This window comes from Carex rostrata, chromosome 35, assembly GCF_964058835.1.
Source record: "Carex rostrata chromosome 35, lpCarRost1.2, whole genome shotgun sequence".
NCBI classification, from domain to species: Eukaryota; Viridiplantae; Streptophyta; class Magnoliopsida; order Poales; family Cyperaceae; genus Carex; species Carex rostrata.
The window spans coordinates 4374957-4402597 of NC_135952.1; the positions used below are offsets into that span (position 1 = coordinate 4374957).

Sequence of the window (27641 nt, forward strand, 5' to 3'; positions counted from 1 at the left end):
TTATGTCCAGTAGAAATGAGGTTTTTTTGTCAACTGGTCTTTATCAGGCCCGGCCCTGGTGTTGTGCAGCTAGGACGACTGCCCCGGACCCTAAAATTCAAGGGCTTAAAAAAAAAGTTTGTATATATATAAAAAAAATTATATATATTAAAAATAAATAAAATATTAGAGCTCAAATTTTGTATATATAAAGAGTTCAAATTTTTTTATAAATAGGTATGATCTATTGGCATATCAATAAAAAAAACCAGACCGGCTAATCGCTTCTAGGGGTGTTCATTGGGTCTGGGTTAGTCGGTTTTGGACCAAATCGAATTAGTTTGGACTAAACAGTTTGTTTTGTTTTTTAAAACCGAATTATAACTTCGGTTCGGTTTGAAAATTTTCCAAACCAAAATAACAAAACCTACCAAATTTTTATATATTATGAATTTAGCCCGGACTGTCCCGGTTTATTTCTTAATACCCCAATTTATTTCTTAATCAATTGCTTTAAATACTTTGGTTTATTTCTTAATATCTCGGTTTATTTCTTAATGCCACGGTTTATTTCTTAATATACTTTGGTTTATTATAAATCAATTCCTTTAAATAAAAAAATTAATATATTTTAGTTTGAACCGAAGAAACCAAACAAATTGAAATAAAACTTTAGTTCGGTTGCACTGCTAAATTGGTTTGGTTCGGTTCTATTTTTGAAACCAAATTATAACTTTGGTTTGCTTAGTTCGGTTCAATTGAAACCGAACCGAACCGAACCGATGAACACCCCTAATCGCTTCCATAAGTACTTCAACATTATATGCTTATAAGTAGTTTTTGCATTTTAAAAGTCTAAATAGTCGATCTAACCCGTTCAACATAATATCCATAAGGTGATCTAACCCCTAATCTTTATCCCGTCCATTACTGACCGTTTGATGGACAAATAATTGAATTTTCCTCACTTTTGGGATTTATTTGTTCCGCTTCTTGTGTAGCTGTTGTGTGGCAATCTACGAAATACATGTATAGCACAGTTTTAGTAAAATGAACTATGTTGCTTGTATTTTTCTCTGTAGACAGACTAGGAATTTTGATCTATGTTGCTTGTATTTTCCTATGTACTGTATTTTTAACCTTTAAATTTACTCATGCCTAATGTTTAGCATGTTACTTCTTTTTACGACTGGATGACTAATGGTTTTTAAATTTCTACGTACTTCTATCTCCCGATATATAGAAAAAGTACAAATCAGATTTCATACGATTATACTAGTGGAGATACAGAGGACACTGATAGTACCTCTAATCAGGATCGGTTGTATAACCGTTCTTGTTTATACAATCAAGGACGGTTATTTATACAGCCGTTCCTGTTTCTTAGAACAAGCACGGCCGTTAACAAATAACCGTTCCTGTTTATACAAACAGAAACGGTTATTTAATAACGGCCATTTATTAAATAGCCATTCCTGTTTGCACATTTAAGAATGGTTTTTTATTACTAGCCGATCCTGATGTTGTCAATAAGGACGGGCTTCATTTAATAGCCAATCCTGATGTTGCTTTTTATTTTAAAATAATAATTTTTTATATTTGGCCGGCTGCAATATATTTTTTGCTGGCATAGAGGAAACAAGCACCAATATACAAATATGAAATGAAACAATCTGAAATATAGATCAACAACACACTTAAATTTAAACATGTTCAAGTTCACAGTAATCCTAAATTATTACAAATAATACTAATCCTAAATTTCTGAAATTTACTATCTAAAATGAGTTTCAGGCTAAAAGACACCTCACTAACCAAGAATTGGCTAAAAATTCTTTCTTCCTCTTCTCTGCTCCTCAAACCCTGAAAAATGGTACATATAGTTCACACAATTAGTATCATAAAAGGTGCTCGGCATAAGTTTAACAGATTGACAAAAGAAAAAAGAAAAAAAAAAGAAAAAGAAAGAGAAAATAGTGGTAAACCTTGAGCAAAATGATTTGTGATGTCTCGAGGCAATTGTGTCCTTATTGAAAGGAAAAACCTATCAGAAGATTACAAGAAAATATTCCCATTACTTTGCCTAACATCTTTTTTCAAATAATAAAAAAAATTACACAAAATATCTTGCATAATGCTTGCACTTTAGTACTCAACTCCAGCAAGATACACTTCATTAACTCAACATACATAGAAATAAGAAACAAAAGTTACCTTTACAACTCCAGTTATGGTGACGGCTTCCTTTACAACTCCAGCTACAATGACAATTATAGCACTTGTTACTGAAACCAGAACATACTTACAAGTTACAATCAAACAATTGCAAAAGAAAACAACATGTTAATGAGAAGGACTAAGAAAAAAGCAAGTTATCATATCAGAGAGCTTCCCGATTCTGACTTCTCCTTTTGAAAATTTCAGATTGAACTACAAATATTTATTATGTTTAATTATGGTACATTATGACTGTGTAATGTATGTATAACTCATTTATAATATTCTCTTACTGAGCATTTGGTTTTCTTTGACCTTAAATATTCTCTGTTTTTTTTTTAATATTATTATGTATTCTCATTTATAATGTAAAATTATGCTAACATTAGATTAGATAGACTGCAATGAAAAAAGATTGTAATTTATATTGGTAAAACACATAATTTCTGAATAGCTCCAAAGAATCCAGTTTTATGAAAAACAAAAAAATCTTATATATCATACCAGCCAGACTGATGATGTAGCAGGCATTTGGGAATCTAGAAGGCTGGATATACAGAAGTACTACAAAGTCGGAGCTCCGAGCACTGATGCGTTAGAACTCATGCTTGAAAACAATGACAGCTGGAGCAAGGATAAGTCAGAAGCTCATAAGCTCATCTACAGACTGTTCATCCTTCGTTACCTTCAACTATTTTAGCTTTCTAGGATAATTCAAAGTACAATTAATGTGTGCGCAAACAATTAAGACTTAACTGTAGTGAAGTGATTTGCAAGGGCCAGTTCAACCTCTTCCTTCACCTAAAAGGAAGATTCAAATGAGATAAATTCTGCCTAAGAAACATCAAAGTTGCAAGCATTGATCAATTAAAAAGAAAAAAAAGAAGTTGCATTTTCATTTCATATCAATTTTTCTACGACAAGCCACTGGTACGACTTGCTCCGGTACAGGATGAGGGCGAACCCCTTAGATTAGACCAACTCAAACATGGCTGTGATCGCTTAATAAACTCAACTTCATTAGATTAAGGCACAAAAATTGTCAATATTTAATGGAATGTGTCAATATAAGTTTCATTTCTAGATTTAACTACAAGAAGATTATTTTCAAACTTTGTTAGTTTTTACTAATATGTACTTATAACCCTAATATTGCCAAAGTCAAAACTAAAAGGATATTTAATTATCAAAAGAAAATTACACTAATTACACTTTGATACAATTCAGAAGAGATGAACACAAATGGGCAGTAGATGGGTGACTTTCAGACTTTGTACCACAGTGAAGTATCTTGCAATTTCGTTCAAATGAATTCTTAATACAATAGAGAAAAGAAAAGCCAACCATGAGTCAGAGAGAGAGAGAGAGAGAGAGAGAGAGGGATATATACCTCACGCTGTCCTGCTTGAGAGGAGTATGAAGGACTTCCATTAGGGTCAGAAATTAAGCTAGCGAGCTTGATGGAGCGATTCCTCCCGTAACGAAGACAAACCGAGATTTGTAGAAAAGGAAGAGGGATAAACCCTTGATCTGATTTGAGAGGGTAAAACCGAGAGGGGGCGGCGCGAAGGCGGAATAAGTAAAGTAAAACGAGAATGATTAATCGGGCCAAGTTTGCAATTTTGGAAACTAAATTAGGAGGGTCGCTGAGAAAGGAGAGGTATTTGCAATTAGCTGGGAAAAAGTGTCAGAGTTTTTGTATTCAAACATCGAGAGTTTGATTTTCTCTCATGACTTTGCGGAAGATTTAAAATAAAAATAAAAATTATGAGGGTCGGTGATATCTAATTTTATAAAGTCGGCTAATTGAGGCTAATTGTTTATAAACCACTGTTTCTGATACCTAAATTTAAATATATCAATATCACGTTTTTGCTTTGTCCGATCCCGATGTACCGATACTAAAATTACATTCTCTACTAGTGTAATTAGCATATATATTAAGTCTTACTATCCAATTTTTAAGTAATCTACTAATAATTAACTAATTATTAAGTAATCCCTTGATCACCCTATCAATTGAATTAATAGATACACAATCAACTTGTTTACTAAACTAAAAGATAGACAATTAACCTACCGTCTGAATCGTCTTAGAGCGTGCTTAATTATTGTAATTCAATTTAATACATTTCATGGATCAGAGAACGTACGCAAGGGGACCGATTGATGAAAATAGATTGTTAAATGTACCATAAAAAATTGTGATAATTTTTTTTTGGTGTAAATACAATTAAGTTATATTTTAATAGTTCAAAGAGAATATATATAAGCCAAATCTTAATATTTATTTATATAACTGGATAGAACGTTTTCTAAAATCTTTGTTAATTGCAACATAAATTATTTTCAACAACAACAACAACAATCAAATGTTTAGGAGTGAGTCTATGGTACTATGCATATCACGGATTGTTACCGTGCTACGGCTCTATATTCGAGTTTTCAAATTCCAATGGTCTATCCGAACCGTTCATCTTGTTCTCCATATTAATATGTGTTTGGAGACCAAATTTTACATTTTTTGAAATTTTTTTACTATTTTTTTAGATATTTAGAAAATCACTTGATCTGAAAATTCTGGACCATCCAAAAACAGTGATTTTCAATAAATCTAAAAAAATAGTAAAAAAAATTCAAAAAATGTAAAATTTGGTCTCCAAACACATATTAATATGAAGAACAAGATGAACGGTTCGGATCGACCGTTAGGATTTGAAAACTCGAATATAGAGCCGTAGCACGGTAACAAATCGTAATATGCATAGTACCATAGACTCACTTAATATTTAGTCTCAAACAAGTAGGAATAAGTTAGAAATGAAACCCAATCATAATCATAAATCAAGGTAGATTGTAATAAAATAGTAATAAAAATAATAATAAATAGTTGTACTACTAATAGTAATAAACTAATAATGGTATAAATAATAATAGTAATAATAAATAATATTAGTAATAATAAATAATAACAGTAATAATAGTAATATTGGTCCCAAACTCCCTTCTCCATTGCAATATTAATACTAATTATATTATGTCTAAACTATAGATCATAGGGGTCAAAGTCCTAAGCTCTACGTCCTTGTCCCGAATCACTAGTTTTATGATCTAAGGCCTATAATATTATCCCTATACAATCCTTAAACAATATTTCCTAGGTTATGGTTCTGGTACGTGGATCGCTAACTTCCACGTGCTCCTGTCCGAGGCCAACTCCTTCCATATATTTCATTCCTTCAAGTCCCTTTTCACTGCTTCGTCACGTGTCAATCGTGGCCGACCTCTGTCTCTCCTTGTGTTTTCGATATGACTTATGATTCCAGTACGCACTGGTGCCTTAGGAGGACTCTGTTGTAGGTTGCCAAAACCATCTCAAGCAATGTTGGATGAGCTTCTCTTGAATCGGTGTTATTCCAAGTCTATCATGTACATCTTCATTTCTAATTCAGTCTCGTCTTGTATGACCACAGCTCCACCGTAACATACGCATATCTGTTACACTTATGTTCTGAACATGTTTTTTTTTTAGTAACCCAACATTTTGCACCATACAACATCGCAGGCCTGATCGCTTATTGTTTTGTAAAAGTTGCCTTTCTACATATAATGACGATCAAACCTGCGATGTTGTATGGTGCAGAATGTTAGACTACTGAATTATTTTTATTGTGACAAAGTTGTTTTGTATATGGACGACTAAAATAGATAATTAGAACTTTAAAACATCTAATTGTTTAGAATTTTGTTTGGGAATACTTGAGAAGATTAGAGATGAGATGCATGTAGGAAAAATAATTGATTTTAGAAAAGCTTTTTCCGAGTGAAATTATTTTCTATATCATGATATATTATATTGAATTTTTTTTCAAAATATAATCTTATACAATATAGCCATCAAACACTATGAGTGAGAAAAGTTATTCATAAATATCAAAACATCGATCCATAATCTAACTTGAAAGAACTACCATCCTTTTAAGGTTGGACAACCTTGAATACATATACGGATCATATACTAAATAGATACAAATACAGATACATATATAATTTGAATACATAGTTTAAATATTATAACAAAATTAACATATTATTTAATAAATTATCTTTTCATTAGGATATAAAAATAACAAAAGATACGGATATAATTCGGATATTCAATTATTAAGATGAACAAAATATTTTTTCTCATGTTAAACTTGTTATGTCATTACAAAATATATATCTTGTTAACAAGAATTAATTACCAACATAACCACATTTTTAATTAAAAGAAACCAACAAAAAAAATATTCTTCTATAAACATATATGATCCTAATATGAATGGATAAAAATACCTGAATAATTATTCATATCTATATCAGTATCTGCACAAATGGATATCCGAAAAATAAAAAAAAATACAAATAAGGATAATTCAATATAAATATTATCTGTATCCATATTTGCACAAAAGGATATCCAAGAAATTTAAAAATTACGAATACAAATAATTATTCATATTCTTATCCATTTCCGAAAATGAAATTGTATGCACGTAAACGGATATTTAAAAAAAAAATACAACTACAGATAATTATATGTATTCATATCCGCTTCCGAAACATGAAATTAACTGTATTCGTTTTTGTATCCGCAAAATATAATATATGAATATTCAAATATGCAAAAATTCAAATATGGATCCGAATATGGTAATTATATCTGACCATGCAATATGCACGTCTATACGACTATATCCAAGAAATCCATTTCCCCTCTGGTACCGGAGGGAGTAGAATATTCTCAGCCGAACCAAATCAATTGAATATAAAGGGAGGGACGGAGGGTGACCGTTTTGAGATTCGTAACAGACTGAAACGGACGACTTAGATCTCATTCTACTCGGTCAGCTGTTGCACTGGATCTGAATTCATGTCCAACATTTAGTCCGCAGTGGCAGCTAGCGGACTAGTCAAATTAATTCCACACAAATTCCACAGCTCATTATCACAGAGTATATATGTATTATCTATAGGAATTCCTAGAACATCACAGACAGACACATGCAGTAACATTAAGAGCAATGGGTAGGAAGCATTTTGAAAAGATTAACGACAAAATTAAGTAGAAACATAACATATATAGAAATTAAATACCATTGTATAGTGTATACACTATACAGAAATCATGCATATAATTACTAAACTGCATATATAGAAAATGCCATTAATTATTTTCTGGCTTGATGATTGTTTGACAAGGCCTCATAGTATTCTCTTTGCTGAAAAAGAAATAAAGCACAAAATACAAGTGATATTAGAAAACAACCATGGTATGCATCAGGTAGCAAAAGAATCCACCCCAAAATTGGAAAAGAGAATATTTATTAATAGCAAGTGCATACCTTGTCGGTGACGGATGGGGTTATTTCAGATAAAGCTTGCTCAAAATGAGATGTCTTAATAATCAATTCATCATATGAGATACTGGTTTTATTTGCCAAGTACTCTTGTATTGCAAATGTAGATGCTTCCTCCACCTACAACCGATAAAAACACAGAAAGGGACAATAATTATAACATTGTCATGCTGGTTTGAGGTTTTGGCCCATTCCTCCTTTTTTTTTTCTTTCAATTCAAATAATTGGAACTAAATTTTTGTCTAAGATGAGCTATAAGCATCTAAAGCATCTAAGAAACAAAAGAAAAAAAAAATACATGGTATATATATAGCTGATCAGGTCATATTGGATGTATGCATTATTGCATTACTCAAACTGAGCCTGAAATATATATAGTTTACAAAACGGCATCCCAGAGAGGGAGAGGGAGAGGGGGAAAGAGGGAGAGAGAAAGATTTTACCAGAGAGGCAAGGTCTGCACCCGATAGGTTGTTGCACCGCTCCATTCGGGCCAGAGCATCAAGGTCCACATCAGCATCAATGGGCCTCTCACGTGCATGGGCCTTCATGATAGCCACTCGCTCGTCTGCACTAGGAAGTGGAACATATAGTTTCTTTCCAAGTCTTCCTGCCCTCAATAGTGCCTCATCCATCACCTCTATCCTGTCATATATATATATATATATATATCACCATCCATATATAATTAAGAAGCTAGCAATGATTTCACCTTTATCCTGTCATACTCATATGACCTCCTATCAGATGTAAGTAACTAACAATGATTTCACCTCGTACCTGTTTGTGGCTCCGATAACAAAAACACCTTGACCGTCATCAACCCCGTTAAGCTCTATCAGAAGCTGATAACAAAATTAAACAAATAAATAAATAACAAAAATAAAAATAATAATTAGCAAGAGAGAGGGTGAAAGAGTATTTTAGGTGTCGTAAAGAATACCTGGTTCACTACACGATCTACTACCAATCCTCCTTCTGTGCCTCTCTTTGTAGTAAGAGCATCTATCTGAAGTAATTAACAAAATATGAAATTTGATGGAAAATATTAAGGAAAAAGTAATGTACTTACTATTCTATGCCTTTATATAGAAGGAAAATACTTGTCATGCATTCTATGGCTTTAACTTTCTCATGCTACACATGTGTTGCCAAGGAATAGCAAACTACTAACTACTAAAGCTCAATTTTGTACCAGTCCGGTGCTGTCTCTATATATAGTCTATAGTATAGCCATAATATAAAACTACATACACATTACCTCATCAAAGAAGATAATGCAAGGGGAGTTGGTACGTGCACGCGCAAATAACTTTCTAACTAAGGATTCGCTTTCACCTACATATTTATTCAATAGCTCTGGCCCCTGCAACAAAAAAAAAAAATGATGAAACATATCCCAATATATGAACTGTTAGGAAGCATCAGAATGTACTGTTCGGCTTTTAAAGGGCAATATAATTAACATAAGATATTTTGTGCAAGTGCATGCCTTTGATGTGTACCTTGAGAAAGAAGAATCAAAGCCCTAATTCAACCAACAACAACAACAACAACCACCACCCCCGGCCAAAAAACACAGAAGTAAAACCCAGTCTGGAAGAACAAAACCTCAATATAAGAAATGACAAACTAATAGTACCTTTATGTGTATAAAATTAGCACCAGCCTCATTTGCAACAGCCTGAGCAATCAGGGTTTTGCCACAGCCAGGAGGGCCAAAAAGCAAAACTCCTGCTTCAAATTTTGATTTCATTTTCTTGAAAAACAAATCAAACAATGCATGGTCAGAATAGTTCAAAGAAAAACTTCAACATTCTTAGAAGAAGAAGGTAAAGTAGTCTACCTTATAAATTTCAGGAATTTTTATTCTTTGAATAATGCAATTATTAAACACATTTTTTATTGAACTAAGGCCCCCCACATCATTCCATGTCACATTAGGTATTGAAGAAAATCCTTCCCTTCTTAAAGAAGGTTGTACCATTTTAGCTGCATCCTGAAAAATAATAAAAGAAAACAAGTTCTAAGCTGATAGAAATCCAGATACAACTTGAGCAGTAAGCTAAATTGATTTTGTCAGTATTTGTATCTGTACAATTTTTATTATTGGTAAGGGCCAATATCAGCTGAACTTACTTATATGAATGGTAACATGTGCTATAACATATTAAAAGCTTACATGAATAGTCTTTTCAACTCTCAAAGTATACTACCAGTAAGAATAGTTGTATATAGCAGAAGACAATCAGCAATGAAGAAGAGTTGCTTTAGGCATTTCTTTTATGATTTTCTAAATAAAGATTAAAGAAATAAAAAAAATTTACCTCATAGTCGGCCATAGTGATGCTAAGGCTCTCCATCTCAGTTTCATCCCAAGATGGCGTCCACCAATCTTGCAGATTCAAACTGGATTTTCTCTTATAAATTATCCTCTTCATGGCCAGATTCCCAGCCTTTTCCACCAGAGATTTCAGATCAGCACCAACAAACCCAGGTGTTGACTTTGCAATCTTGATAAGGTCAAAATTGCCCTCCAATCTCACCCTGTACATACAGCGTGTCAATTGCATAAAATTATGTGGGTCAGAGTAAGTTTGAACCAGCATGAACTATATATCTTGTTTGGTCAAGTACATACTACATACAGCATGTCAATTGCATATAAATTTATGTGGGTCAGTCTGAGATTGAACCAGCATGAACTAGCTTGTTAGATAAATTACAGGCACTGACTTTAACCAACTTGTATACCACAGATGCTTCGTTTTTGCCCTAATGCATGATTGGCCAGTCAATTGCCAAGTTGATGAGATCGACGAGTTCAACTGTCATGAAGCAGTAACTATATATCATCCCCAAGTCACAAAGTTGAAATCCTAGGAACATTAAGTTACCATATGTAAACACATTGATGCAAACACAAATAATTCACAGATCTCTCACAAGATAGCTGTTCCAAAATAATAGAACATAAAAAGAGGTACAGGATATGAGTTTGAATTCTTGAGACCTACCCTTGTGTCAACATGGACAAAATCTCTGCACGTGCAGCTTCATCTGGTACACGCAGTGCTATTTCCTTATTAAACTTTCCTGCCCGTCTCAGTGCTTCATCAACCGCATCAGGTCTATTTGTTGCTCCAATGACAAGAACATAACCAGGTGATTTATCCTGTGATAGGTCTGGTTTTTGATCTTTCACAACCCGGTGGAACTTGTCCATGCAAGTTATCAGCTGAGTCACGATTCGTTGCTCCATCCCTTTCTGGAGGTTCTCTCTCTTTGATCCAATTGCGTCTATTTCGTCTATGAAGACTATGGAAGGTGCAGTTCGGTATGCCTTATCAAATAAGCTTCTTATGTTCTTTTCAGAGGCACCTGATGTGAAAGATCCAAATAAATGAAAATTGTGCTATGAATTGATCAGCTCATCATTTGCTGCTTAAATAAGCACACTAAGTTATAACATAGCATCTAAATTAAGTTTATGAGAAATGCTCATGAGAACTTACTTTTGTGACATTAAAGCACAGTATTATAATTTTCTAAGGTTTTCATTCAAGAATAAGCACCATGTAAGGGGAATTTAAATCAATAAAGCAATCCTCATTTCAATTAAAGCTTACCCGCCTTCTCTTTCAAAGAAAAAAAGGGAACAAAGCCTTACATTATATTTCCATAAAAACTATTAACATCGATCGTTTAGAAATAAAATGAAATCTAATAGTTCTGTAGAAAGACAAAAAAAGAAAGTACAAATTAGCATAAAATTATCAAAACTAAGAAAAATCAACTTTTCATACCCGGAACACCAGAGACGACCTCTGGTGCAGAGATCTGATAAAACGGGACTCCAGTCTCATTTGCAATTGCATGCGCCAAAGTAGTCTTACCACAGCCAGGTGGACCATGCAATAACAACCCTGACAAAGGCTTGACACCAAGATGCCGGGGCAACTGAGGATGTAAAAGGGGCACGATCACCTCCATCCTCAGCTCCTCTATCACTTCAGTCATCCCTCCCAAATCCTCAAACCTCGGTGCCACCTTTCTTTCATGTCCCCCACTATTACCACTATACCCCTCACCAACATGCCTATTATTCATCATCATAGTCTTCGGCTTTTCTGTTTCCACATCAATCTCCATATTATCATGTCCATGTCGTCTATTTTTCCTTGATGATTTGGCCGAGGCAGACTCATCCAACACTTGCAGTTGCTTTGGTGTTGATTTTTTTAGATAACTGTCTCTAAGAATGGATTTGGTGACATCAAAATCAGGCTCAGGATCAGAATCAGAATCACCACCTTGTGAAGTGGAGGTGAAGGTGGATTGGGACCAATCGCATTCTTGATCAGACATGGAGAGTGAGGGACGACAAATTCTACGGCACTTGTGTGAGGAAGTAGTGGTAGGAGAGGCGGCGTTATCACTGTCTGAAGCAGCAGCATCATCATCATGGGAATCCGAAGTGACAGAAGTGGTGGCAGGGTCGCAAAGGGATGCTAGGATTTGGCTGACCTGGAGAGAAAGAGAGAATTTATTTAAATAAAAATTATAAAATATTCACAATAGGATACTGAATTTTTTTAGTTAACACTAATAACACACCTCAATATTTCAAAATTCTGACATTCCCATCCATTCTTTAAAAAGCAAAACTTAGCACATCCGCACCGTGGTGGAGTACACATTTTGGGAGTCATGCGCAACACCCGGTGCGCATGATATATATATATATATATATATATGAGGAGGGATCAAGTTACAACACTTGAAAGTTACAACAAAGTTACAACATCATTTTTTTTCATTTTCAAAGTCCAAATCATCGATCCAAACCGTTAGATATTCAATCTATATTAAAATGTGCTTGCAGACCAAATTTTACATTTTTTGAAATTTTTTTGCTATTTATTAAGATGGGTACAAAATCGCTGTTTTTATTAAAATTCTGCACCATTAAAAACAGCAATTTTGTACCCATCTTAATAAATAGCAAAAAAATTTCAAAAAATGTAAAATTTGGTCTGTAAGCACATTTTAATATAGATTGAATATCTAACGGTTTGGATCGACGATTTGGACTTTGAAAATGAAAAAAAATGATGTTGTAACTTTGTTGTAACTTTCAAGTGTTGTAACTTGATCCCTCCTCTATATATATATATATATATTTTCCGTTCTAACCACCTTAAAAAAAATTGAAAATCATACATGTGACCCTTTTTAAATATATTAAAATGTGTGAATTCTGACCCTTGTACTTTCCTTGCCAATTAAATATTTGTGAATTCTGACCCCTCTGAAGTCAGTTCTTTGTACTTGTATTGAGTGGGTATAATATTTAAAATCAATTACAAAGAACTAATTTTTTTTTCAAATATTGAGATCGTAAGGTCAGAATTTTGAAACATTGATCATGGTAACTAACAAAAATTAGGTACTGCAAACAAAGGCAATTATATATGTTTTAAGAAGCAGAGATGGACCTCAAGCGAGAAAGGTTTAAGCTTATAGCGACGATACTCCGGGTGACGGTTCCGAAGGCTCAAGGTGACGGCCTCTGCCTCTACCTCTGCCGAGATAGAAAGAGAGGCGTATTCCACTTTCGACTGAACGATACGCTGTCGAAGAAGATCAAGGGATCCGCTGGAGAGTCCACATCCAACACGCCCAGTACTCTTTCCCATCTCTCTCTCTCTCTCTCTTCCGTCTCGTCTCGTCTCGTCTCGTCTCGTCTCTTGTGTTTCCTCGCCACCCGTTCTGATCGGACGCTTCCAATCTAAACTCAAAATTTTACTTAATATCTGAAGCCGGTTGCGGTTTACTTGCACTACAAGTTATGTTGTCTCCTTTAAAATTAGGGTTTTATTTTACATTCAATTTTTCTGATTTTTCATACGAAAATTTTAAATTTTGTTATTCAAAAAATATATATAATTTTTTAATTTACAATAATATATTTATTCTCCTAAATTAAAACAGCTCACATATTTACCTAATTATTCAAGTTATATTCAAACTCAGGCTAATAATTTTTTAAAATTCTAAAGGATACAATTAATCATGCGATTAATAACGAAGTTAGTGAAATTAATTAATCTAGAACTGTGTAGGAAGCTAAAAATTTACTGAACATATCAAAAAATATAACAAAATTAACCTAAAATAATTGTGCATAATTAATGCTGTAAATTGACGGATCGAACCGTCAATTTGGTAGAGAATTAACCTTCTTGTATGTTGATGGACAGATTTCGATTATCAACCCCATTACCTAAATTAATTTCAAGTTTAGAAAAATATTTTCATTTCTAAATTGTTGGGAAAGCTGAAAGAAAGTTGTCACGATGCCCTTGACTTGTTTAATTAGTTGAACCGTGGATAACATTAATTTTTTTAATTTATCCTCAATTAAATAAAAAATTACAAAAATGTCCTTGATTTTTATTTTTAAAATATGCCCTAACCGTCTGAAATCCTAGCTGTTACTAAGTATACAATCCCCAGGATTCGGATTTTCTTTTTTAAATTAATGAGTAATTGAGGCATAAAATTATTAATCAATTGATTTTTTTTAATGATTAATATCAGTCTCACAATATAAAATTATGATTAAATGACAGAACAAAATAAAAAAGCATCCTAGCTTCTCTCATTTCTAAAAGTACATGTAGATTGTACATGTATTATTTTGAGACATTTCTTGTCTAATTAAATTATTAAGTACAATAAAGTTTTTTTTTTCTAAATACAATTTTATCCTTCTTAAATACTTTTTTTATTTTTAACTTCTAATATAATACTGCTATAAATTAAGATATTTAATAGATTAAGTGATTCTTTTTAAGCCATGTAACATAAATGTAATTTTTTAATATATTTGATAGGATCACCTCATTTTTCGTATGGTATGTATTTCACCATTAAAATTTGTTATCCTTCTTTATTTATTTTATAGTCATGACTCATGATTATGTATAGAAAGAAGCACATATTAAATTTATCTAGACAAAGAAATAAATTAATAGCAATAAATATTGAATTATAAATAACACATAGATATGTGAAGTTGTGAACTATTATTAGAATACTTATATAAAATATTACAAAATATTTTATTTCAAAATAGATAAGACATCCTCAAATAAAATAATGTGAAAAAATCAACATCAATGTAATAATATAATTTTACATATCAAGACTTAAATTTTAATAAAAAGATACATGGATTTGCATCAAACGCTGCATATTATTTTTCAATATCATTTTCATATATTTGCGAAAAGATAATAAATTCATATTTAGAGATTAATTCATCAATAAGATAAATTAGTTCACCATTATACAAATTCCATAAACGTGTTTTTAAATATTATATAGTAAAATGAAAAAAAAAACATGTACAAATTTAATTCATTAATTAATCAGATTAATAAATTAATAGTTTGGATTTTTTTTTATGAGTACTGTAAATTCAATTCAAATTTTATTGACCTTGCTTTATTAAGATTGAGCTCTTAAACGTTTTTGTAAAAATAATTTAAAAGTAAAAGGAAACATTACATTCAATTTGATGGTTTATTTCCTCATGTCTTTTTTAATTTCTTCCATTTATGTCTTGATCCCTTTAAATTTCTTCCACCCCGTTTTGAATTTTGACTTAGCTGTTCTATCACGAAGGACCCACACGTCAATTCCTCTAATTCCTCAGAGCCAACCGAAAAGAGGTTTGAAAATAACATCAAGATTCGTGCTCTATCATCAGGTCTTATATATTAGGTCTGCTCTTTTTGGGTTTGGTTACTCTAAAATCAGAACAACAAAAAAGGTAACATAAGATATTAAAATAAGCAAAAATCAAATTTTTGTTTTTAAATCTCAAAGTTTCAAATCAAAATGATTATTATATCAAATATTTCTATATTTTACATAGCATTATAATTGTTCACCTTATTTCAATATTTTACATAGCATTAAAATCATTCACCTTTTAAGGTCCGTTTTATTTATTTAAAACAAAAAAGACGACTATTTCCATCAAACATTAAAATATATGAATTATAAAATAAAAATGAAAATATGAACCAAAAAATGAAAATTTGTCACAACCAAATTACTTGTTCATGTTCTTCCTCCCAGCCTCTTCCTGTTCTTCCGCTAATTCCTCATCAGGTGCATACACTCATCATTTGATTTGTGCTTCTAAGATTTTCAGTTGATTTCCATTGTGATATGTATAAAAAAAAAAATGATAATATTTTTAGATTTCTCACGGCAATAACAATAAAAACATAGAAGAGAAATAAGGAATCAAATAAGGAAACATAATTATATCGCTAAATTAGAAAGGGGGGAATAAAGAAACATTATATCACTAAATTTAAGAATTTATTAAATTTTAATTGTAATGCATCGTGTGGCGAGTGTTTTTAGTTACATTTAGACTTCTACACATTATTCATATGCATGTAATCAAAAGAAGACATATTATGTAATTGGAGGGCTGAAATTAAATTCTAAATTTTAACTTTCAATCATAGTCGTTGGCAGATCGAACATTCAATATGCTTAATAATAGAATGGAGACAACTTCTCGAAAGCTTGTGAGGAGAAATCTATCAAATTTTGAGCCATTCATCGTTCAAAATTAAGTGATTTATTGTTGGATAAGTGTACAAATCGATTTGAAGCAATTTAAGTTATCCCCAATTACAATTAATGAAAGCTATGAATAAATTATAAATCCCCAATTACAATTTTGACATACGTACAAGCTATGAATAAATTACATAAAGACAAACTAAAATATTTTCCACGATAAATTAATCTAATTAATATTCTTGAGTAACCAATATAGGCCGTATTTATAATCATTGACCGAAGTATTCATACAAGAAACAAGGTATTGATGGTGCCTATACAAACCCACTTTTATTCACCCAAGTATTCATACAACAAACAAGGTATTAATAATATTCTTTTAAACAAATCTGCTATAATTTAAATAAAAAGTTCGTTTTACATATGATGGGGGTTAGGGCTGCTAATGATTAAGATTCGGCTCAAGCTCGACTCGGCTCGTCAATTGTAGCCCAATGATTCGGCTCTTAACTCGGCTCATTTTTGAAAGAAAAAGCTCGGCTCGACTCGGCTCATGCTCAAAAAAGCTCGGCTCGACTCGGCTCATGAAAGAAAAAGCTCAACTCGGCTCACGAGCTCACGAGTCGGCTCGCGAGCCGACTCATATTTTTATTCTTAAAGAATGATGCTATTAGCATCCATCCGTTTATCGTCAGCAGATTTTTTTTATTTGTAGCTTTAGAGAAACAAAAAAATTAAAAATTTCGGAAAATTTAAGGAACGCAATGTCATTTTCACCGCAGACGGCTCAATTTTTTATTTATTATAAATATGTTTTTAGTTCAGAGGGTAGAAATAAAAAATATATATATACTTTTAAAACAGATAATTTAGTTGCTTAGTACAAGATATGAACAATGTCTTGTGATTTTTATAGGTATGATGATAAATTTATTATATATATTATACTTATAATCTTAAATTTAACGTTTATCTTATTTTCCTGTATGTCAGAAATATCGAGATAATTTATTTACAAGAGATCACTTCCATTTAGATTAAATCAAACTTAATTAGTACAAAAAAATGTTTTATGAAATAATAATTCATAGTATAACAAAACATGTCTAAACTAATATCAATCAATTAAAATTTGACTCAAGAATATCATTCACAAATTATTTAATACATGTATATCTCCGTGTATAACCATAACCTGTATATCTCTGTTTGCCAACATATTTTGAACCCAAGATCATTAAATACCAGTGTTTTAAATAGCGCGCTATAGCGGCGCTATAGCGCCGCTATAGCGTTTTCCGACCAAAAAAGCTATGGCGCTATGCCCAAATAGCGCCGCTATTTGAGCATAGCGCGATTTTTTTAACCCGTACGCTATTTCGCGATAAACGCTATTTAAACCATTGTTAAATACACGCGCAATTGATACCAGATATGGCTTTGTCATCATAAAAATGTTATATAATGAGTAAATTAACAAACTAATCAGTAATCTCAAATAGTCATCATAAAAAATTAACTAGTAATCCACAGAAAAAAACAAAATAACCAACAATCTCTCCAAATCAAATTATAATATCCCAAAAAACATTCACATAAAACAAATTATGAAATAGTCAGATCCAATATGAGAAGAAGAGATAAAACTAAATCAACTAAATTAAAGTTCATAACTTAAACAAAGAAAAACTTCTTAGCAAATACCACCGCCATTCTTCTAGCATATCAGAAACTTCAGAGCAAATACCACCACCATTCTTCAACCTAACCCAAAATCAATTATATTTTATTAGTTAGACCCTTGATCTTGTCCCAACCGAACCTAAAAAGAGCAGTTCATTATTGTCCTAACCTAAGTGTGTTGTTTATAATTTAATATGAGAAGAACTATAATTTAATTATAAATGAAGTATTTACCTCCAACACCAATCAAGAATTCGGCATGAATGGACGAAATTGGTCCAAGTTGAAGCTCCCATCAATAGAGGCGAACCAATCCTTGGAGCAAATAAGTGCCTCGATTGTCTCTGGTGCCATAGAACTCCGTAGATGATCTGTCAACCGACTCGCTGCACTAAAAGCCGACTCGGATGCAACGGTTGACACTTGAATTGCTAAGAAATCTCTTGCCATTTTTGCTAAAGTCGGATACAATTCTGAATTTTTTCTCCACCATTGCAAAACATCAAATTCTTCATCCAAGTCTATCACCATGGCATCTTCCAGATAGTTATCCAACTCGGATCTCTTTTGCCTCGATTGACGGTTTTGAGAACGAAATTTCTGAAAACTTAGCTCAAGCTTCTTTTGATTCTCATTTTGACATTCCACTTGCGGTGACATACTACTTGTCGCTCGGCCGGTTGTGCTCTCATACCAATTATACCATTTTGTAAGCGACATCCGCATACATTCTATTCTTGCTTTGCACACATCAGTGCCCTCTCCATGTGCAATCCCAAAACAAAACTCCACCCATTCGAACTTTTTTCGAGGATCAAAAACACAAGCTAATGTTAGTATCCCGTTCGGGTTTTCCCAATACTTGTTGAATTTCTTCTTCATATCCTGTGATAATTTTTGCAAAATGGGATTCGTATAAACTTCCAACAAAGTGCTACGAATAGTAAACACTTCCTTCAGGTACGCATATGAAGAGGGTCGCCTACAGGTTGAAAAAGTCTTTGTTGCATCAAGGAATACTAGCAAAAACTTTTCCATCTCTACTACCGAGTTCCACTCCTCCAAACTAGGAAGTTCAATTGGAGAGCCATCTGCATACCTTATCAATGCATCCTTGTATTTCAAAGCTTCACAAACCATCTCATGGGTCGAATTCCATCGAGTGACACAATCTAAAATCAACCCTCTTTTAGATGGCAAGTGCATTGTTTCCAAGATATCATTGAAGTTTTGGAGTCGCTGGCCACTAGATGTTATATACCGCATCATCTCTCTAATTTTGCTCAAAGCCACTCGAAGAGTCTCCATACCATCTTGCACCATAATATTTAAGATGTGTGCCCCACATCTCATGTGCATGTTTTCACCATCAAAAACAGACTTGTCCCAAAGTATGTTATCTAGAAACGACATTGCATTATTATTCGCTGAGCAATTATCAAGAGTGATTGTGAATACCTTTTGATCAAACTTCCAATCAAATATAGCTTTCTTAATTGCACTGGCAATTCCTGTACCTGAATGTGGATAAGATACTTGATTGAAAGAAATAATCTTTTTGTGAAGCTTGAAGCTCTTATCGATGTAATGTGCCGTTACGCACATATATCCCAAACTAACACTTGAAGTCCAAATATCGCTTGTAAAAGATACATGCGAATCTAATGCTTCAAACTCCTCCATCAATACCCCACTTCCAGCCTTAAAGACCCTTACACAATCATTCCTTAAAGTCTGACGTCCGACAGCTCTGTACTCGGGTCTCAGTGACCTCATTGCTGGTTCCCAAAACCGACTTTCAATTACCGAAAACGGTATTTCAGCATCTATGAAAAGCATTGTCATAAGATCACGGGTCAACTCGGGATCAAATTTAGCTGAAGGAAGGAGATCATCTCTTTGGCCTAATGTGAACAAAACCCTTTCTTCTTCATCGATCTTTTTGCATGTTTTTTCGATATGGCGCTTCAAATGAGTAGTCCCTATGCCAGGACCGATACTCAACTTCTTCTTACAATGCTTGCACACGGCCTTTTCTCCGACTTCATCAAAATGATTCCACGCAATTGATTTTCTCTTTTTTGATTGACCGATAGTCAACTCATTTCCTACAATGCTTTGAGAATCCCCGATCTCAGGGTTTGTTTGGGAGTGAGTTTGAGACATTAACTGTACAAAAAAAAATCATCTCGTTAGAAATAAAGCCATCTAACCTTCAAAAAAAAAACTACAAATTAAGAACTACAAATTGAGAGTGAATCTGAGCCATCTGTTTCAATGGTGTGTGTAAAGGACCATCCAGTAGAAATCGAATTCCTTTTTTTGCTTATTATTTGGTCTAGGAGGTTGTTTGTGAAATCTGGAACAAAAAAAAAACTGACAGTGGTATAGAATACAAGGCCATTGTCAATATGATTACAAAATTACCCTCAATTCAAGTCCATCAGTTGAGTTTCATGCTGCTTCTAAATTTAAGCGCAAGTAAGGGGAAAAATAGTCAAATATGTACAAAAATTGAATTCTGTGTACTGTGTTTCTTCATTCTGACACTTTTTCATCATAAGTTAGCTAACTGTACAACTTCCACAAATTAGAGAAAGATCAGGAAACTATATAAACCTCTATATAAAGCTTTAATCAGAGAGACATAAATATAAGCACAAAGCTGGATAACACATAACTCAAAATCAGACAGTTCGTAGAGAGAAATTTGACAGAAATATGCTAGCAAGCAATACCCTTTTGAGTTTACACACTTTACTAACCTTGAATTTCACCAGTCTTCAAGCAATTGCTTTTCAAGTTCCCCTTGCCAAATCACCTCTCCCTTTGCACACGGCCTTTTCTTCGCCTTCAATTAACAAAGACATGCTTTAGAAATAACTCAAATTACATGTCACTCACTCCCAAGCACATAACAATTTAGGGTTACTCAAAATCACTTATACGGCTGGTTCACTGATATGGTGTTGGTTCCCATAAATGTGGGTTAACAAGCATTTGCCTGATTATTCACAATTCACCTTTGACAGTGCAAAGAAGACTCCGTTAACCTATCTACACAATTGTCTAATCATGCTTCAAATAACCCTTAATTTGCTAATAATTGGACAATTGAACACAAAGAAGCCAACAAAAAAATAAAAAGAAGTCGTTCTGGTACTGGAACACAAGTCGTTCAACAAAAAATAAAAAGAAGGCAAAATAATATCAGTTCACCTTACCATGTTCCTGGAACACAAGTCGTTCTGGTACTGGCAAAACAATATCAGTTCACCTTACAAGAATAACTCAAATTAATTCAATTTTCAGTAAAAATAAATTGAAATAGAGTAGACAAACCTCTAGCTTTGTTGCAGATTTCTGAGTATAAACCACACAAAACCCACAAAAATTCACCCGCTTTCTTCCAGAAATTCCAAGATTTATGGAGCGAGAGATAACTGAGAGAGAGACGGAGATTTCTGGAGCGAGATACGGAGAGAGCCAGAGAGGAAGAGTTCACGAGCCGCTCTAGTCAGAGAGAGAGAGCGAGGGAGAGAGACGGAGAGAGCGAGAGAGAGAGAGAGAGAGAGAGAGAGGAAGAGATCCAGAGAGAGAGAGACGGAGAGAGCCAGAGAGCGCTCTACGAAACTGAACTGAGCGAGAGGTGAACTCGCGATGAGCCGAGCAGAGCCTATTAACCAAATAGTTTTAAAATATGAGTCGACTCGCGAGCCGGCTCGCGAGCTCACGAGTCGAGCTGAATCGAATCAAGAATTTACATGAGCCGAGCTGAGCCGAGTTTTCTTTTTCAAAAAACGAGCTGAGCTGAGTTTGAGTTTTTTTCAGCTTTGAGTCTAATTCATAATGAAATATTGAGCCGCTCAACTCATTGATTCGTGAGCCGGCTCGACTCATTAGCAGCCCTAATGGGGGTCAGTAATTAGTAAATAGGAAAAGGAACTTGAGCAATTAGATGAGGCGCTTACAAAGAATAAAAAAAAGAGATTAATTATCCGGAGCATGCAGAAGAGAAGAACAGAGTTGGAGAATTTATAAAGCAAGGCCTAACACTAACACAGACAGTGAAGCGAATATTAATTGTTCCAACTTGTTATATTATATATAATTAATTTCGGTACGGTCATCGAAGCTGAGCACGAGTTGTACCGTGATCTGATCGAATTCGTATCCTCTGAGATATCTCAAACTTTGCGTGACTTTATGGAAAATCCCAACCGTTTAAATATGCTCTGCACGAATCTCAAAGCAAACATAATACTGACCCCCTACATCACCTCGAATAACCAACGGACACGTTGGTCACGCAAAATTTGAGATATCTCAGAGGATACGCACTCGATCTGATCTCCAACACACAAACACCACTAAAGTACTCCATCTCTGCTTCATTTCCAGTACAATTAATTATCATATTAACACTTAATTCTGCAACTGCACTGCGAGATTTAGATTTTATGCTCTCCCTCAAAATTACAAAATTACGTATTTCCCTCTTTAAACTTTAAAATTACGTATTTTCCTCACAAATTTATTTTATCCTTTATTAAAAGTATATAAACCCCATCAAACTCATATTTTAATCTAAAGGATTTCTCTACCGTCTGATCCGCACACATCGCATTAAGATATGTGTGTACGCTTCAATATTCGTGCTGATTTACTGTGCACATATCTTAAAGCAATTCCGATCTGCACGCATCACATTAAGATCTATGCACATCGCTTCAATATGCATGCATGTTCACATCAAGATTCGTACTGATCTTATGCACACATATCTAAAAGCAATTTGGACGGTAAAAGAACTGTTCATATTCAAATTTGAGTCTGATGGGCTTTATATGCTATTAATAATAATGAATATTTTAGAATTTTAGAATGAGTTTTAATATAAAAGAAAATAAAATGAGTAATTTTTTTAGTATTTGAATTTTGAAGTCTAGCTGAGAATACATTTTAAATTTTTGAAAGATAAATACGTAATTTTAAATTTTTTGAGGAATATACCTAAAATTCCCCCATTAATTAAAGAGTCATAAGCCTCCAAGGCGCCGATTTTTTTATTTTTATCCAAAATTTAAATTTAATTTCAAAAATCAACCGAACCGCATTTCAAATTTTAAAACTACCCAAACCGCTAAACGGTTAACCGAACCCTTGGTTCGGTTAACCGTTTAGCGGACCAAGGCTTTGGGTTCGGTTAACCGTTTAGCGGACCAAGGGTTCGGTTAACGGTTAACCGAACCAAGTGTATGGCTTCGGCTCTATAAATATAAGTCCGACAGAGAGATGAAACCAAAAAAAAAAATTGTTGTTTGAGAGACGAACGGAAGAAAAGGAAAAAAAAAAAACCGCTGTTTGAGATACGAACCAAAGAAAAGAAGAAAAAAGAAGGTAATTTATTTTTATAATTAATTTGTAAATTATATAAGTTTATTTTTTAACTATCGATTTTTGAAATTTCGTCTGCTGGAGAAGAAGAAATTAAAATATCCAACCAAAATACAACATATTATAACCGTAATATTTGCATATATTATTGTTATTCAATATGTACCACAATTTTGTTTTTGACCAACATGTGATAAATAAAATAAATTGGCAAATTGTTCATTATTGTTATAAAAAATATAAATCAAAAGTAATGGAGAAAGAATGTTACTTATTATTTAATTTATTATTTAATTTAATAACAAATTACGGATTCTTTTTTTTTTGAAAACTTGGTAGTAGCTACCAAGGTTCCAAAATAGTTTAGAATATGACAAAAAAATTCTAAAATGATTTAGAATTGTTTTAGGAATCCTTACGGAGCTCTGACTGTCTGATCAATCGGCTCTTCGATTCAGGTATTTTTTGTTTTTTATTTATTTTAATTGATAATATAATTAATTAGTTCATTTTAAACGGTTCAGAATATTGTCGAAATAATTTATAATTTTTTAGAACATTCCAAAACGGTGTAGAATAATTTAGGAATATCCAAAATGGTCTACAATAATTTAGAAAAATGTAAAATGATATAGAATAATTTTTAGAGGTCCAGACAAGTTTTAATTACTTATATGTTGTTATTTTTTAAATTGCCAGACCAATCGAAACTAAAAATGACAACCATTTGTGCGAAAATTTTTATTGGAGGGGAAATCAAATACAATGATGACGGGGTCTTTTACAGTACCCGAGCTAAATACTCAGTACCGCTAACCGTGAACCACAATTTTGATTATCTTCAGAATGAGATTTATAAATTTGTTGGGTACAATGCTAGTCAAGCAAATCTGGAAATTCAAGCCAGGTTTAATATGTCCACCGATGGACAACGTGACTATCAATTAGTACCGGTAATGGACCAACAATCGTTCGAATTCATGTTAGGAGTTGTGTCGTCTTTTTCACAAAGGTTACCAATTCTAGAGTTATATGTAGAATTGGAACCGAACTGTACCAGTCAGATTCCTGAACCTCGATCCCGACCCAGTACAAGTTGAAATCCTGTGGATCCTGACCCAATGCCAGTTAGATCCCGACCCAGTACCGGTCGGCACTCTGTGGATGTACCAATGAGACACCGACCCAGTATCGTTAGCAACTCTGTGGATCAACCAGTTATACCCGGACTCAGTACCAGTCGAAACTCTGTGGATTTACCAGTTAGACCCCGACCCAATACCAGTCGGGTCCGTAGACAGGTACGTGATTATTCGCATGTACCTGTGGATGCAATTGATTCTGACAGTTTGGAAAGTGGAGATGAGATGCTCTCAGATGAGTCATTGGGTTCCGACGATGACATTGAACCACTCAGCCAGTCGCAATCAAAGTCTCGTCAAACACAATCCCGTCAATCACAGTACCCGATAACTGGTCGAGAAAATATGACACATCCGGTTGATAGTTTCAATGACATATCCGGTTTTCGGCCTGCGGATGTCGATTTTTTCGGCAGCTCAAAAAAAACATTCGATAATCCGTTGGCTAAGGGCGTAGTCTATGAGTCAAAAACGGCTCTAAGGATAGCAATCAATGAGTTCCATCTCGATAAGAACTGTGAGTGCAAGGTTCTTAGAAGTGAACCCAGACGTTACGAGGTGGCGTGCAGAGATGTTTTTTGTAAATTTAAGATATGCGCCAAGCAAAACGGTCTTTCAGAATCTTGGATTATTACCAAACAAGCGTATCCTCATACGTGCAGAGTATCAACAACACGTACTGATCATTGTCAGCTGACAGCAGAGATGGTTGCCCTTGCAATTGATAAGACTATTAGAAGGGATGTGTGCTCTCCTATAAATCATATCTGAGATATCGTCATGCAGAAATATAATAAGGTAACCCCCAAGTACAATAAATTATGGAGAGGCCGTGAGCTTGCTATTGCAAATCTGTTTGGGAGTTGGGAGAACTCGTACAACTTGCTTATTCCACTATTAGAAGCCATCAAAAGAAACAATCCAGGAACCAAGTATTGTGTGATCTCGACCCCGATTGATGGAGAAACTGACAGGCTTTTCCACAGAGCGGCATGGGCATTTGGAGCTTGTATTGCAGCGATACCGTTCCTCAGACCAGTTATTAGTATCGATGCATGTTTCATGTCGGGACGGTACCAAGGAAGGCTGCTGATGGCATGTATGTACGATGCCGAAAACCAATTACTTCCAGTGGCTTTTGCAATTGTGGAGAAAGAAAGTGCTGACAACTGGGGTTTTTTTATGAGATGGTTGAGGCTGGAAGTAATTGGAGATAATCGATTCTTTTGTGTCATATCGGATAGACATTTGGGAATTAAAGCCGTGTTCCAGGATCCAAATCTCGGGTGGGATGAGACTACCGATCAATGTGTGCACCGGTATTGCTCTCAACATGTTGCCGAAAATCTCTACAAGCACGTGGGGCGTAAGAGAGAGGTTAGCGATAGGTTCATAGCTGGAGTGAACAAATGCAAACCTAGGAGGTTGCAGGAGATGTTACAAGACTTTGAAATTGGTTGTCCGAAGGCTATCGACTACCTTAACAAGGTGGGTAAGAGGAACCCTAATGATGAAGACGAGCTTCCATGTCCGGAGAAGTTGTATCAAGCAGAGGACGGAGGTCACCGATGGGGGATAATGACAACAAATGGGTCAGAGTCACTGAACGCCGTGTTCAAAATTAGTCGGCGATTACCGGTTTCAGGGGTCGTGGAGGACACGTTTTATAAGTTGAATAAATGGTTTTTTGACCGATGGAGCAAAACTCAAATGAGATTTCAGCATGGTCAGGTGTGGTCCGAAAGGGTAACCCAGTTATTGCAAAAGCGTATCGAAAAAGGAAGGAACATGACTGTGATTCCTTATCGTGGAAGACATGGTATTTTTGAGGTCATGGTTAAGGGTGAAAAAATACCAGCAAGGCGTAATCAACCGAGACTTGAGTATACTCGTAGGGATTTCGGTTATAGGGTTGTTGTTATGGACAACAACAAGGTTGAATGTGAATGTCAGAAGCCTCAACTGACCGGCATACCATGTTCTCATTTCATGGCAGTTGTCCGCGAAATGAGATATGACGAAAATTTATACGTCAACCCCTTGTACCGTATGTCAATAGTGTTACAAACATGGAGCGGACATTGGGAACCGAAAGGCAACCAATGTGAATGGCCTGCATATAATGGCCCAAAAATTATACCTGATTCGGATCTGATCAAGAAAGGACGGAGACGACACGACCGCATACCGATGGAAATGGACAGAATGCGTGGTCGGAGACTCGGACACCAGCCTCATCGTGAGACAATTGATCGGAATGCTGCAGGTATAGCTGATCAATCAACTATAAATACATGTTTGAATTAAATTCACAATTTAATACATGCTCTACACTACATGTAGAGGATGCAACAAGACAGGCACAAGCAGCGGCAGAGCAACCGGCAAGAACAAATACAACTGTTTGGCGCACCATCGGACAACATTTCAATCTGCGTCGTAGAAATTAACTTGTGTGTTATTTTATTTGTATGTGTTTAGAACTAATTCATTCTGTATGTGTTGAGAACTATTTTAATTTGCTGATTTTTAAATTGTAGACGATAAAGATGAACAGTAACAATCGAGAAAAGACCGAGGAAAAGAAAAACAACTGTCAAGACCGAAGAAAAGAAAAGACAGAGGAAAAGAAAAACAACTATTTTGAAATATCTGATGATGATTTTGTAGATAAAAAGGTCTGGCTAGCACGTCCTATGGGAGTGATAAAAAAGACTGGCTAGCATTGTTAGTAAGTAGGTTGTCAATTTAAGTTTAGTTCAACTATTTTATTTGTATGTGCTAAGAACTATTTTATTTGTACGTGTTGAAAACTATTTTAGTTTAGAGGAGGCGGTTACGATGAAATGGTTAAAGTTACAGATAATGGTTTCGAATACCAATTAAAAGACAGAAGGAAATAAAAATAATTAAAGCTGAACAACTGGTTCCAAATCTAACGGGCAGTACAACCAAAATAGATAACTTTTACAGACATAGATAAAAGATAAGTAAATAGATCAAAGGCCGGGCATGTGGCCGGGATAATCTGCATACGTGAAGCGCCGGGTCGCACGGCGGCGCCTACGACCCCTTCCCAGTTGTTCTTCTGGACTTCTCTCGCCTGCAGTACCATCGGATGGACGTGAATGGGATGTGGATGCCTCTGCGTCAACAGTATCTATAGGTGGACGTGAATGGGATGTGGATGCTCCTGCGTCACCAATAT

General features: G+C 34.3%; 3 protein-coding genes and 1 long non-coding RNA gene across 7 annotated transcripts in view; 1 reads left to right on the plus strand and 3 right to left on the minus strand.

Moving 5' to 3' along the window:
• The window catches only part of LOC144549381 (putative glutathione S-transferase GSTU6), a 69153-nt gene that overhangs the window by 32699 nt on the left and 8813 nt on the right, over positions 1 to 27641 (plus strand). The gene's annotated exons all lie outside the window — the stretch shown is intronic.
• Positions 1659 to 3829, minus strand: LOC144549635 (uncharacterized). 4 transcript variants are annotated; one of them, XR_013509740.1, is made up of 5 exons: positions 3587 to 3829; positions 2701 to 2997; positions 2194 to 2237; positions 1965 to 2023; positions 1659 to 1831 (listed from the first exon to the last, which is right to left on the minus strand). It is a non-coding gene; the product is annotated as an uncharacterized LOC144549635 (long non-coding RNA). The 4 variants fall into 4 exon arrangements; XR_013509742.1 differs by having other exon boundaries at positions 1659 to 1842; XR_013509739.1 differs by having other exon boundaries at positions 2194 to 2264.
• Positions 7270 to 13297, minus strand: LOC144549286 (cell division control protein 48 homolog C-like). Its single transcript, XM_078298006.1, has 12 exons — positions 13097 to 13297; positions 11405 to 12125; positions 10616 to 10979; positions 9926 to 10145; positions 9445 to 9597; positions 9241 to 9357; positions 8860 to 8964; positions 8542 to 8607; positions 8379 to 8443; positions 8042 to 8243; positions 7584 to 7718; positions 7270 to 7460 (listed from the first exon to the last, which is right to left on the minus strand). Exons 1-12 carry the CDS (start codon positions 13295 to 13297, stop codon positions 7410 to 7412), a joined length of 2400 nt encoding a protein of 799 aa, XP_078154132.1. The 3' UTR covers positions 7270 to 7409.
• LOC144549373 (zinc finger BED domain-containing protein RICESLEEPER 1-like) lies at positions 18133 to 21348 on the minus strand. The gene is made up of 2 exons (XM_078298076.1): positions 21237 to 21348; positions 18133 to 20063 (listed from the first exon to the last, which is right to left on the minus strand). The coding sequence occupies exon 2, from the start codon at positions 20058 to 20060 to the stop codon at positions 18141 to 18143; it is 1920 nt and encodes a 639-aa protein (XP_078154202.1). The 5' UTR covers positions 20061 to 20063; positions 21237 to 21348; the 3' UTR covers positions 18133 to 18140.